The sequence below is a fragment of the Podarcis gaigeae genome (genome assembly GCF_964106915.1).
Source record: "Podarcis gaigeae genome assembly, chromosome: 7".
NCBI lineage: Eukaryota > Metazoa > Chordata > Lepidosauria > Squamata > Lacertidae > Podarcis > Podarcis gaigeae.
The window spans coordinates 22,468,092-22,483,251 of record NC_139683.1 but is presented as its reverse complement, the minus strand read 5'-3'; the positions used below and the strand labels follow the sequence as shown (position 1 = coordinate 22,483,251).

Genomic DNA, 15,160 nt, shown 5'->3' with positions numbered 1-15,160 from the left:
TCAAATAATGGAGGCAGTATGAGTGTGGAAAACTGCTCTTGCACTCATGTCCTGCCTTTGGGCTTCTCATAGGTATCTGGTTGGTGACTGTGGATGGGCCTTTGGCCTGATCCAGAAGGGCTCTTCTTATTTTTAGTATTGCTTTTATAACTCATATTGTAGGCCACCTTGCAAAGACTTTATCTTAAGTGAAATATAAAAAAACCTTCATCTTATTTATGCCAATCATACTCTGTGTGCTTTCTATCTTCTGAAGTGGAATTTCACCTTGTTCTGTGAGCCTCTCTGCACCCAAAAAATACATCAGCCGAGTCCCTAAAAAAGGGAAAAAAGGAGGAAGCTGTTTGCTTTAAGCATACAGGCTACTAGATAGTTGCTGTACTAGACAGTTGCTGCATAATAGTTAAATTAATAGCAGTAGTGTTGCTTTTTAGTTAAATTGCTGCTGAAAGAAAAGTCAAAATATTTATTGAGTCCATTATGTACTTTTATATTGTGTGCTCTCTAATGGGAACATAGCTATTAAAGATATAGCTACTAGGCTGACCTGCATGATATTCTCAAAGTACTTTTTGGTGATATTAGTACATGCATAACAAATGAAGAAGAATGTTGCATGCTGAGATATTTGAGTGTTTTAGGCATGAAGTTCTCATTTTTAAAGACTACTCTTAAATAAGTGGCTTCAGGGTTGGAAGTCATAGCTAGTCTTAGAGAATTACCTTTTATCAAAGTAAAAACAAATAAAAGTTTTTTATATGTTACACTTTGACTGAGATATGAATTAGTACCATTTCCAATCAGGAGCTCAACAGAACAACTGAGTATTCTAATAAAGAGTTTTTCCACTTAAGGTTTAAGAAATATGTACAAAACTCTCCTAAAGCTGGCAAAGGGCCTTCCATTCTTTATTTAATTACACTGTACATTAACTTGATTTAATTAAACAAAGAAATGCAAAATCTATGTTCTTCCTGTGCTCCAAGGAAGGAGGGAGTAGAGCACTTCTAGCAGAGCAGTTAAGAAGAGACTTCATTTTGTATTGCACTTTCAAGGCACAGGTCCACGCTTTAAAGCGCCGTATCTGAGTGTTTTTCTGTTTCTTTTGGTCCCTCTGTTTCCCCTGGGAAAACATGCATTTGACTGCTGAATCAGAGCAAACAGCAGTCCACTGAAAACCCAATTGTCATTTGCTCCGATTCAGCAGTAAAACATGGGTTTCCCGGTGGAAAGGGCTGGGACCAGTGGTGTAGCAAGGTTAGGTGGTACCCGGTGGTATCAACCCCCCCATTGATTTTTGCCTGCAAAAATGGTTTGACTTTTTTGGGGGAGCAAAAGTTGTGACGCCTCTGGCTGAGACCAAAAAACCCACCACCACTTGGACATAGAGCTTTCATGCCTGAACATGTGCCTAAGCGTGGCACAAAAGGAAGTCTGGGTTTGCCCTTGCTGGCTGCCTGGACTTTCTCCTTCCTGTTGCTGCTAAGCTGCCCTAGCAGTTGAGAAAATGGAGCAGGAGGAAAAAATTAGCTTCAGGAAATGGCAAAGATGGTACAGCTCCTTTCTTTCCAGAAGTGGATGGACGGTGAAGGGTGAGGCAGCATTTGAAATTCTCTTCAGCCCTTTCTTTGTGTAGGGGCAGCTTGTAGCAATCACTTTCAGCATTCCATGCAAGCAAAGTTCATTGCCTGGCGTGCGAGCAATGCAATGCCTAAAATAATTTTACAGATTAGTGAAGTTTGAGAAATTATGCATTGAAAAGTAGAGATAAGTTACATGAGTAAATTTAGAGCCATTCAGTGCTCATCATGTCAAGCTGTATAACAACCTATATTCCAATTTTTCCTCTTCTGCTTACAAGAACATTTACAGTGTTAGTTTTTTCTTGCCCCAACCTGTCTTGTGTGCTTTGTTTCATGCTTCACAGTCTTTTGAAAACAATACAGTACAAAGTTAGTGGTGACTCTTGATGATTTCAGTAGGTTTGAAATGAATTTAACTGTGTGTGGCTTTGTGTCATTTTCCCTGCTGTGACCTTTGTCATGATCATCAACATTCTTTCATGCCTGGTAGGTAATTTTTCTTTCTGTCTTGCCAGACGCTATCCCAGCTGAAAAACATTTTGACAGGCTTGCTGTCTCTGGATGCTTACTCCCAGAAGTCTATTAATGTCTCTGCTTGCCATTTTTCTCTGCTTTGAAGAATTTAGGTGCCCCATCGTTTAATATTGTGATCTTCTGTACATTCCATCTTCCTGACTTGCAACATATCTGGAGACCAGACCCACCTTATCTCCTCACCCCATCCTAGCACTTTTAAGGGTAATCAGACATGGGGGTCTAGCTGGTGGGGCAATCTGGAAGGTTAGCAAAACTGAGATGGAGATTTTTCTACAGTTGTTGGGAATGGGTGTAAAGTGTAGCTGCAGAGTATGGAAAGAAAGAGTGGTGGCAAGCAGAAGGAAAGACTCATGGCTCCTGTGCCAAAGAGCTTCAGGGCCAAGGTGAGGGACAGGGCTGCTTATCTACAGAGTCTGCCTAAAGGGTTGTACCTTGAATAAACCAGTCAAAGAGCCAAGCTAAAGGTGAGTTAGGACCAAAGAGACATTTCACATTAGGAACTTAAAAATTGGGGGAGAGGGTGTACTAGGGTGCCATAGATGCTATTTTGTTGAAGCATATGACTTAGATGTAACAATACAATAGACTCACTGATAGGATGTCAACTTAGAAGACAATAGAGGACAGACAGACAGGATGGAGCCCATGGTCCAGTTAACTTGCTAATATTTTTTATGAGAAATCAGAAAATTTTAAAAAGAATTTTTTTAAAAAAAATCACCTTAGTAGGATTTAATACTTGAGTGTGTTGGATAGAATTAGGCCTGAGCTGTGCTTTCTCCTTAATTATAGCTTTGTGTGATTCTTTTCTGCAGGTAAAAGCCCAGCATAAGGGCATTAATTCATGATGGTGGGGAAGCATTCCAAATTGCTTCTGGGAAGGGGTGCTTACTTTGTTTTTCATTTCATTTTCTAACAGTTTAAAAATCATTGCCTCTTTCTGCAGTGGTGTTTACTTTTGTTGCCTCCCGCCGCCAAATGTTTTAGCTGTAGGAAAAGTATCTTATTCTCCCCCTGCCCACTGTGGCAACATTTGTTGCAGATGATCACAGCATTTTCAACACTATCTTCTCACTTTGAATTTTGTTCATTTAGTATAAGGATCTGAGAAAATAAAAACAAAGTTAAAATTACAACTCCCATTTTAAGTTGTTACAGTGCTCCTAAGTGAAATATAATTGATGTGTAGGTCATTTTAATGGTAAGACCCACAACCTCTACTCACAGCTAAGTGAACTGTGGGGAGGAGCATGAGTTTACATGTCTGAAGCTAGCTCCGGACTTCACCAAGAGTGTGATGATCTACCAACTAACTTCCCCATGTCACCAACAAGGGATAGCCTGGCAGCAGTGATTCGTGCACTGGTAAACCTTGATGCTTTCTTACTGTAATGTGCTCTATGTGGGACTACGCTTGCACCTGGTGTGGAAGCTCCACTTGGTGCAAAATGCTGAGATCTAGACTATTGATGGGGGCAGACTAGCTCGTAAGTATGATTCTTAAAAGGTTGCACTGTCTCCACATGTGTTATTGGGCCAGGACCCAAGGTTCTTGTGTAGATTTACAAGGCCCTGAACAACATGGGTCCATGATCAGTGATATCCTGATCACTGTCAACTTTGGGGGAGTCTCTCTTGTTGGTTTGCCATTGCTCAGATGTATGGCTCATGACTTCTAGAAGTGGTGACAGATGACATGATAGAGATGAAGGAGAAGATTTAGCATGATTTTCTGCTGCTCCAGAGAGTAGGACCCAAACTAATTATAAGAAATGAGATTTTGACTAAACATCAGGAAGAACTTTTTTATGATAAGAGTGGAAAATACTACCTCAGAAGGTGATGGACTCTCCTTCACTGGAAGGAGAGGATTTGGAAGGCCATCTGTCAGGGATTCTTTAGCTGTGATTCCTGAATTGCAGGGGGTTGGACTAGATGACCGTTTGGGGCACTTCCAACTCTATGACTCTGTGATTCTAAGCCTTGCATTCAGTGGAACTGTCTCCTGAGATTAGACAGGCACCTTCCTTACTGAACTTCAGGTGCATGACAAAGACTTTCTTGTTCCAGCAGACATTTTAAGCTAACATTCAGTTTTATGATAATTATTTATTGTCCTACTTCCTGGGCATAATTTTTATGTACACTGTTTAGAAATGCTAATAATCCAGCAGTATATAAATTTATTAATTAGATAAGATACTGTTTTAATATAAATGAAATGGTATGCCTTTCCAGACTGAAATCATTAGGTAAAATGTAACTCATGGTTAAGTTATCACATCTAAAAATTAACCCAGAAACTTTAGTTGTCAGGTGTTGGCATCATATTTTATGGAAGGGCAAAAGTGCAGGATGTAATAAAGCTCAGCTGGCTGTCTCACTTCAATAAGAAAAAAAATGATCCAGAGTAGCCCTCTGAGATTTATCTGAAATCTACATTAATTGATTTTTAGGGAAATCCATAACCAAGGCTAACCTTCTATACAATAGGCTAAAACCTGACTGTTGCTACTGAGAGCCCATAGGTATTAGCTAAGCTGCTTTGAGGTTGTGGAATGTCTGCAAATACTCTTAACTGCTTGGTGTGAATGTGAAAATAATAAGTTAATTTGGTCATAGGGAAACGTCCAGTGTGGCAAAGGAGAAAAGAAGTCATTTGGGTGACATTCCTCAAAAGCAAATCAGCTTGTTTACAGTATGTGAACAGAGTAGATGGCAGATATTCTTCTTAGTAAGCACAAACCTATTATCATAAGGAAGATAGCTTGCCCAAAGATGACACACAGGAAGGTGAAGATCTCCCTCATCAGAATCTTATTGCTTCATCCATAGTTCTTAAGGCCTCTCAACTAGTTAGATGGTCTTAAGGAGGAAAAATAGGGCCATATCAGGCCACAGTTCACAGTTAATAAGCTGTCTTTGGCAGCTTGCCTACATGACAGATGCCTCTCTGTCAGGGCCATGGTGCCAACATTGCTAAAAGATTCCAATTATGACTCAGATCATGAGAGGTGAGTGACCTATCAAAGATCTCACTACTATAGATGTTGTATACAAAGGTTTTGTTTCTTGATTACCACATGAACAAATTGTTGCAGAGGTCATGTACCTTCCCCACTTTTTCTCTAGTGGTTTTCATATCCTGGTTTCAAATTCTGAAAAACAGTTTCTTGGTTCAGATGTTATGAAAAACACTGTTTCTTGTGACAGTCTGTTGAGAGACTATTGGACACTGGGGCCATGGAAAAGTGTCAAACCCTCCCCAATATATATTGGAAAGGAGCCGTACTCAAACACTTGCAAGCATGCAAATTATAAGGATGATTTGAAACCTTATAAGGAAAATTGCCTTAGACTTTTGATCCAATTAGTTCACTATTCTCTACAGTAATGTTCACCAGTGTTAGATCCCCAGATGTTGGACTGCAACTCCCATCATCCCCAGCCACCTTAGCGGTTGCCAGGGTCAATGGAAGTCATAGTTCAACAATATCTGGGGATCCAACATTGAAAAACATTAGTCTACACTAACTCCCAGTGGCTTTCCAGGGCTTCAGGTAGAGCTGTTAGCCAGTCCTTCTGTAGATACCAGAGACTGGATCTGAGGGCACTGTGTATGCAAAATGTGTGCTTTACTGCTAAGTTATAGCCATTTTCCCCAAACACAATAATTCAGGACTGAGCTTTGTCTCTGAGGTCGTGCCCATTGCACCAGCAGTCATTTGTATAGCACCTTAGAGGCATGTACTTGCACATTCTAGCATGTCCATCCTGTTGCATAGGTACTTTTGATGGTATTGTCAGCATATGGAACTGCTGTTTGATCTTTCTATGTTGCCCAGAACTTCCATAAATATTTTTAGTGTCATTAGTTCCTTAGGTGCAAAGGTTCATGGGAAGTAGAGTGCCTCTTCATCAGAGCTTTCGAGTGAGAAAGCAGTGTAAGCCAAAGCTCTGTCTCTGTAGTTGGAGGTGCTGAAGGAGCAAGACTCCTCGTAAACTGGAAAAGAAGACCCTAGAGTTAGCCCTGACCATTCAGTATTTGTCGATAGTAGCCCAATTACACAAAATCTAATATGTAGGAAGCAAAAGTGTGTTAACTGTTGGCAAGCATTTCACCCTTCTCTGCCCCAGAGCCTTCTGCTTTGATTTCTTCCACTGAGCCATGCATTAGGTAGACTTCCTTCTGTGCTATGCCTTTCCATTTTGGAACAGATGTTTTAACAGTGGTGGTTAATAGAGAGCTTACCAGATCCACAAGTCAGAACCAAATTAATTCAATTCTGGATATGGGCAGAGAACAAATTAATGTTCTTCCTGGTTATCCAAATCATGTCACCAGGCCGATAACTGTAATGAGCCAGATCTAGCAGAAAGACTAAAAAACAATAAAATACAACAAAACACACACACAACTCTTGACATAAATAAAAATTTAAAAAATTGTCCATATTGCCTTAGAGACCAACTAAGTTTGTTCTGGGTATAAGCTTTCGTGTGCATGCACACTTCAGATACCTGCTACTGGACAATTTATTTATTTATTTATTTCGACTGCATCAAACCAACACAGCCACCTACCTGAATCTAGAAACAACTCTTGAGTGATTGATGAGGATTTCAGCCATCTGATGGAGGAACTTTGATCAGATGCGAAGTAATCTGCTCTATACCAGGTCAGAATATTTGTCCACCTAGCCCAGGGGTCTGCAACCCGCGGCTCTGGAGCCGCACGTGGTTCTTTTACACCTTTGCCGCGGCTCTGGGGCGGATACTAGCAAGGGGAGGAGGCGCATTGTGCGCCCCGACACTCCCCACTGTGGTGGGCGCTGTACTGGCTGTGACGTCGCATGGGGGCGGTGTGTGCGTTAGTCACGCACCGTCCCGACGTCACCTTCCCGCCCGCCCACTACATTGTAAGGGGCATGTACGCTGGTCACTGCATTGAAAGGGGGCATGTACGCTGGTCACTGTTTTGAAGGGGAGTGAAGAACACACACACACACGAAAGGTAACTTGTTAATTTAATGTTTATTTCTATGAGGAGGAGTAATTCTGAGGGGTCAAACAAAGAAATAATAAAAAAGTGACAAAAAAGTTATTTTTCTAATGACGAGTTTTGCGGCTCCCAGTTTTTTTTTTCTTCAGAAACGGGTCCAAGTGGCTCTTTTTGTCTTAAAGGTTGCAGACCCCTGACCTAGCCCAATATAATCTAATCTCAATTGATTAGTTGTTCTTGTTTCCACCAGGAGTCTTTCACATCACCTGCTACCTGATTGTTTAAAAATATCAGGTATTGAATGCAGAACTTGTGGCATGCAAATCATGGGCTCTGCCACTGAACTGAATGAATTGGTCTCACAAGTAATGAATATATGTACAGTGGTGCCTCGCAAGACGAAATGAATCCGTTCTGCGAGTCTCTTCGTCTTGCGGTTTTTTCGTCTTGCGAAGCACAGCTATTAGCGGCTTAGCGGCTATTAGCGGCTTAGTGGCTTTAAGAAAAAGGAAACAAACTCGCAAGAACTCGCAAGACGTTTCGTCTTGCAAAGCAAGCCCATAGGGAAATTCGTCTTGCGGAACGACTCAAAAAACGTAAAACTCTTTCGTCTTGCGCGTTTTTCGTCTTGCGAGGCATTCGTCTTGCGAGGTACCACTGTACTAGACCAGTATATACTGATGCCCAGAAGTGGCCAAATTAACTTTCACCTGTTTTCACTACTTGGATGACTTCTCAATAATTTTGTATATCAATTACAATACATATATTTTAGATCCAAATTTTGTAACGATTCACTAGGCAAACCTCCTACTGGTTTCTTATTTAAAGTTTTCTTACCTCAGCTTTGTTCCTTAGAAAAACTTCCCTTTAAATAGGACTGTGTGCCCTGAAATTCAACTAAATACATGTGTGTAATCTAAAATCTCATGCAATAGGGTTGGGATAATTTCAAACACAACAGTTAAGCTTTAAAATCATAAAGTGGCTTTTGAAAGTAGAATAGTTAGGTTGAACACTAATCTTACCAAATCAATTTCTAATTAACTTTGGGTAAACACAACCATCTTTCTATTGTATTTTTGTAGGCTAGTGACAATTGTAACCTCAGAAAATGTAAAAGGAAAAATGCATTTGTAGGTAGCTTTTAAGAATTGTCTTTACTTTCTGGTAACAACTGATTGATATGACTGGCCAAATTTTATAGACCTGTACAAAAATGCTAATATGAGTCTTCTTGCTGTTGCTCCTTTGTCCAAAAAGCATTTCACTTATGTTATTTTCCCATCCCACCCCAATAACTCCAGTGTGGCGTAGTGGTTAAGAGCAGTAGACTCATAATCTGGTGAACCGGGTTCGCGTCTCCGCTCCTCCACATGCAGCTGCTGGGTGACCTTAGGCCAGTCACACTTCTTTGAAGTCTCTCAGCCCCACTCACCTCACAGAGGGTTTGTTGTGGGGGAGGAAGGGAAAGGAGAATGGTAGCCGCTTTGAGACTCCTTAAAGGGAGTGAAAGGCGGGATATCAAATCCAAACTCCTCCTCCTCCTCCTCCTCCTCCTCCTCCTCCTCCTCCTCCTCCTCCTCCTCCTCCTCCTCCTCCTCCTTCTTCTTCTTCTTCTTCTTCTTCTTCTTCTTCTTCTTCTTCTTCTTCTTCTTCTCCTCAGTTCTTCTTGCCCCAACAGTACCAGAGCTCCATTTTTCTCTCTTCTAGCCAGAATATTCTTGCTTCTCTTCCCCAGAGTCCAGCTACTTTGCATCCTCCATATATTACTTTCATTTCGTCTTTGGTTTTACCTTCTTCACAAATATTTGAATGGGAGAGTAAGGAGGGCAAAAAGAGAACACTACGTTAGATTTGCTTTCTGAAATTGCCCTGGAATTGCATTGAATGATTGGTGAGTCACACTATGTCTCTCGAGCCACACTTAAACCATCCCTGTGGTATGCAGATATTTGTTAATTGATCATAATTAAATCTGTTGTCTATTTGATATTTAAGAAATAGCAATACAATAATATTTCCGTCAGCCCCCAGTGTGAAACTTTGGATTGGAGCCGGACTAGTTGCACTGGGTTCCCATTGAAATCTATATAAAAAGTTAGTCATGACTAAAGTCCTATTGATTTAATGGGAACTTAAAACAATTAAAAATTGGACCTCAATCTATATTTATTTAAATTTCATAAAATCTGTTCACTGTGGGATTGTAAAAACAACCCTCAGAACAGTTTGCAAAAAAGAGGTAAAGCAATAAAATTATTGATAAAAATAATTAACAATGATAATTTAAAACATTAAAAAGTTAAAATAGACAATAAACTTACACTGCCCATTGATCTCTACTAGCGACTTCATGTAGACATTAGATCACTATGACTTCTCTGTGCTCATAATATGCAGACAAAAATGTAAAAATGGAAATGATCTTTAGTTATTTATTTATTTAACTTGTTTGTCGCTTGTCACCCAAGGGTCCCCAAGCAATTTATATTGAAAATCGTATATATTATACATTATACCATAAACAGAGGGGATCCTATAATATATTAATATCCTATACAACCTATTGGGGGGGTGACTTTAGCAATACTCAAAAATAAACAAAGCAAAACAAACCCTACTCACTAGCAGATAAACATCAAAACTCAGCACCAACACCCCACTCCCTAGCCCTAGTTCATATCAAACTTGTGATTTCTTTTTCTTAACCACTCCACCCCACCCCAAAGTCAGGTGTCAAGACCAACTGCTTTAAATCAGGGGTCCTGGGTCCTCCAGAGATTGTCTGACATCTCCTCCTTTCAGGGAGAGCAGCAGCAAAACAGAGCAGAAAGATGGTCAAAGTCTAACATCCTCTGCAGTTGTCCCAGCTGCTACTCCTCTCCTGCTGCAGATGGGTATCTGATCAACTTACTATTGGAGAATTTTAAGAAAATATGTGGTTACTTTTTAATAAGGAATGTTTGAACGCTATCAAAATGGAACTACCTGCCATGTGCACGGAATGCTAATAACATTGGCAATGGTATTGAACATTTAAATTGCCTCGCTTCAGTATCATTATGAGAAAATGCAAGCTTACCTAAAACACGGTGTTGATCCTCTACAAGGGCCAAATAAAACTATACTTCAGACCCGCTCACTTTTTATTTAACAAACCTTCATCTGGTAAATATGAACATGACTCACTAAAACATGCTGCTAGAAAATCAAATCAATAACTTAGTTCTTTCAGTTAACTGATTAATGTGACATTATATATTATTTAACATGTTTTAGTGTAAATACCTTAGTTTTCATGGTCTGGGTATTCCTGTTTCTTCTGTGTTTCCCTCATCTTTCCATATTCACTCTGAAACACTGAGCATTGTGGCTGTCATTCATTTGGCTCTGCAGGGGTTCCCTTTTGAGCCTATCAGTGCACTTCCTTAATTAGCTGTAAACCTGCTTATTCCTTTTTTCCTTAGGGGCTAAAATTGCTTTCCGTGCACAGGCTTTCATAATAGCCCTCACTGTATTTTATTTTATATAGGGAGTTTCCAAGTGGCTGATAGAATATCTGATTTTCAGCATGCAGTATTTAATATTATAAGGCAAATCTTATTAATTGGCATACTCCCCTATGATAGTGATAGCATATATAAGCTTCAGTTTGGTCCAGAAGAAGAGTGAATAGCAGTGGAATGATAATTTGTATTCATGGATGGTTGTATTTTAGATTTTCTCTGCTGTGCACACTACAAAACCTTTAACTGTGTTCCATTAGATGAATAGTCTTGCAGGCAAGTCACTGCCTTGCTGCACTGTACATGTATTGGAGTGATAGGTCTACAATCCTATAGTTTGCTAAGCGGATAGACTGGTACAGAGCACTTGATTGGTTTGATTGCTGTTAACATTAGTGAACAGAATGCAGCAAGCATCCAAAATGTGCTGCAGGTTTCTGCCTTTGGAGCTTTCGGAGCCCACAGTATATTTAAGTGGCAAATTATTTGGGGAGAATTTGAAAATCTGTGTGATAAATCATTGCTTCAATGCTTGGAGCACAGTATGTGCAGTAAGTAATAGAACAATAATGAAGAGTAGGCTGTGTGCTGTACTTTTAGCTGTCTACGGAGAATAAATTAAACTGGCAAAGGACAGAATTGCCTTTTATCTTATGCAAGATATGATGCAGCTTTTCAAAAAGTGAAGACAAAGAACCTATTGTTACATTCTCATTGCTACATGTTATCATTTGAAGAATATGGTTGCTATTTTTAGAGGGGTCTTTCTGCCTTGTTCTGCTGGGAGGGGGAGACCTATGTACGCTGTCATTGGTGTTAGTCATTTTTACAGGAGAGGAAAGGAGGAGGAGAAGCTGCAGAAATCCCCCCCTTTCCTCCTCCTCCTCTCAGGCAGTAGTAACTGTGTGAAGATGCCTTGTCCTCGTTTTTATTACTTCTGAGATTTTATTGCTGGCAGCCAGATGTGCAGAAACTCCTGACGACAGCATCTATTCACTGCGTGTTTTTAAGAGGCTTAGAGAAATATGAGTAGAGTACATGAAAGCAGCTCAGCTTCACACTTCAGTTGGGAATGCCCAGAAAGCTCACTGCTGTTTGGAATTCTTGCTACCGTGAAGAGAAAGCAGTACGGGTGCTAAATCTTCCACGACTGAATTAAAAGAATAATGACTGTACAATTAACTATCAACCCTTGCTCATTAAGTCACAGTTTTTATCGAAATCAGGAGAAATATGGAACTTGATTGGCATGTCTGCATTTGATGGTGACTGCAAAACAGATGAGTTTTTGCACAGGTGGTAAGGAGGAATAGAAGGGAAGAGAGAAAAATGCAATTTGAGACATTGCGCCAGGTCTGCAATTCTGTATTATCGCATTTTCATGGAGTTTTCTCATCTCCTCCAAATATTTTACAAAATGATATTTTTGCACAAACGTTGGATAATGCTAGGTAAGTAAGACTGTAGCATTTCCCCCTTCAGCACTGGAACGTTCATGACAGCAGTATGTGCATGTGCTTGCTTTTCAGTTAGTAATTGCACATAATCAGACCTTGAAATATTAAGATGTGTATAGCAGAAATTAGTCTTTCATTAGTTATCTGTTGCTTTGCATAATATATTTAAATGAAACTTGTTATGCAGGAATTAAATGACTGCATTACTGCAATAAAAATGTGCAAGCTGCAATGTGGGTACATTCTGAAGCACTTTAACTAGCATGATCAGATAGGTAGCAGTAAGTATAGATCCCACACACTTATGAAATATTCATGGAATATTTGTGAGGCAAAATCATTGCTGTTTGAAAATGGCAATGCACAAGGTTGTGACCACTTGACCGTAAATAATTTGCTATAGGGTGTAAATTAGCAGTCCTGCATACATTTAGCAAAAATATGCAGAAGGAATATGCTTGGGAGGGAAAGAGGTTGTTTCTGAGCTTAGCACATTTCCATAACTATCTTAAATATATCCATTATGAATGATTAGATTATGTTTTGCAGCAGGTCAACCAGTCTTGAACACTATTTCATTATGGGTTCTCATTGTTATTTTAGTGAAGTGATTGGAAGAAAGGTTTGTTGATTAAAGTGAGTGGTGGTTGTTTTGGGTTCTTACATGTATTTAATGCTATCCTGCATTTTCTAGTAATTGGTATGTTTTGTGACAATCAGTAGGCATTCCCTGCATAAATGGCATTTAGAGCTTTAAAAAATATTTAGGTATTTAATGAGGCAAGTAAAAAATATTTAGCTGAAAGGATGTGTGAAGGTGAACAAGGGAGAAAGCAAGCAATAGTTTTAGATTAGCAATGCATTGTCATAAGTGTTCTAGAATAGGGAGCAAGTAATACTCTGAACAGCAAAGGAATCTTCATCTTTTTTATTTGAAAGAATTTTGGGAAATGTTCCACTTCCCCCTAAACAGCACAAACTGCTGTTAATTACAAGCCTATTATGGTATTATTGATTATTGTCCTTAGCACTTTCCTCTTCTGTTACCCACCATCATTTTGGTTCTTTTTCAAAACAAGTTTTGCATCACTTTTTATTGCCAATAATTAAACTGACAAGCTTTCACAATGATGCAGCCAGGTTTTAGTAAATTGTGCTGCAAGTTTAGAAGATCACAAGTTGTAGAGTTTTTCCCCCTGGGCTTTTTTTTTTTTTTTTGGTCATTTCTTCAAAACTTGACAAATTGAAATAAAAAATGGTTGAACTACAGATTATTAGTCTAAAACACTCCATAAATCTAAAGTGCATATCACAAGGCCTGCAGGCTAGCTGACTGTTCTCAGGCACCCACAAACCTATTCTGTTCTGCTCATGTGTGTTGTTGCAGTTCCCACTCAGCAGGCTGCATGCTTGCTTTTGGAAAAAGACAAATTCCTTTTCTCTCTATGCTTTTTCTGTCTGTAAATCTTTGTGCTGTGTTTAAAATAGCTTTAGATGTAGCAGTGAGCACATTTCATGAGAATGATTAATAAGAGAAGAACTGTGGCCTTAAACTTAGTTTTATATTTTAGTCTGAGGCTTATTTTACTTCTTCAAACAATTCTAAGCTAGTTGTCCATGTCAGTTTGTGCTTTAGGGAAGAAGCTCTTTTTATGCCCCCCCCCCATGGTATATATGTAGTATTAGGAACAAGCTGAGCCATGTCTGCCTGCTATGGTGATTGCATTTTTATAGTGTTACTACAGTAGTTGAAAACTTTTAAAGACTTACATATGTAAGTAACTCTTATCCTGTCACTTAAGGAACTATAAATTATTTCAGTTGTCTTATTATCAATAATAAACTGAAGAACATATCGATTTGTTGGTAAATTGTTTTGAATTAAAGTAACAATTATGAACAACTTACATGTATCATATTTGTTACGCTTTTCTGCTTACTATTGCAATAAATTCATTTCTTATTTCTGATTGTGCAGCCCTTCTCCTTTAAATATATTTAGACTGCAATCCCATGCACATGATCCTAGTAGTAAGCCCGACTGGACACTGTGGGACTTACCTTTAAGTAAATATGCTTAGGATTGTGCTGTTAGTTGTTACTTTGTTCATAACTAATTAATGAGTAGCTTGCATTCTTTTTTTAAAAAAAAACATTTAACAGGGGGACATGCAAATGCTTTTAACAAATTATTTATATTCAAATTGTAGAAGAAAGTAGCTTTTAATTTTTTTAGTGCTTAAGTAGGAAGGGTTCCTTGACAGTATTGATTTTATTTGTAGCTAGTATTTTATACGAGAGAGAGAGAGAGAGAGAGAGAGAGAGCGCGAGCGCGCTGCTGACCGGTAGGCACTGAATAAAAAAATGTTAATACAAAATTTGTGCAGCCAGCATGTTCTTGCTTTGTACTGGTAATGTAGCATTAAATTTTATTTTCCTGGAGTGTGCCAGACACACACGCTTGTCTTTTGTGGAATCCTGAATATGTGTTGCCTTCTCACACGTACTGCATGCTAGCAGTAGTATTTATTAAAGTGCCTCCTCCTCCACAGTTAGGAAGCTTACTGAGTGGCTCTTCTTTTATTAGCTGTATATTTAACTGGGGGCTTTCTTTTATAGCTAATCCTTTTGCTTCTATTAACTACACTGCAATGCTGCTGCATATACTGCTATTCTGGCCTGCATGCATGTGATGTTGTGGTATGCCGTGCACTCCCAAACATGTGTCACTTTCCTAACATTCCTAACTCCATCTTGCTGAAGCAGCACAATTTTGCTCACAGGCCCACGGCAATTGCACACACATGCTAATAATGTGCACTAGTTTGGATGTATTCTTTATTTTAGTCATTGTATTTTATTATAAAATCCCCTTGTTGGAAGAATGATGTCTTTGCTTTAGCTGGTGCATAGAATGAACTTGTTTTTGCGTCTCCCATGTTGCAATGGAAATGAAAGGTGGTAAAGGGGAGAAAATAGAATAATTATCTTACTCTCTTCTAAAAATGAATTGTAACAAGGTCCTAATTCAGTGCCTGCATTTGCCTCAATATAGTTTTATAGGGAGATTCT

General features: G+C 39.1%; 1 protein-coding gene across 29 annotated transcripts in view; it reads left to right on the top strand.

Moving 5' to 3' along the window:
- RIMS2 (regulating synaptic membrane exocytosis 2) overlaps positions 1 to 15,160 on the top strand; it is a 348,435-nt gene that overhangs the window by 102,555 nt on the left and 230,720 nt on the right. For 3 of the 29 annotated variants that reach the window (XM_083748879.1, XM_083748892.1, XM_083748875.1), the window contains exon 1: positions 11,509 to 12,082. The exons of 22 other annotated variants lie outside the window; for them this stretch is intronic. In XM_083748879.1, the coding sequence (XP_083605005.1) occupies positions 11,961 to 12,082 (122 nt within the window). In that variant the 5' untranslated portion in view covers positions 11,509 to 11,960. Of the gene's footprint in view, positions 1 to 11,505; positions 12,083 to 15,160 lie in introns of those variants that run through there. 4 more of the 29 variants (XM_083748878.1, XM_083748881.1, XM_083748882.1 and 1 more) reach the window with 3 other exon arrangements.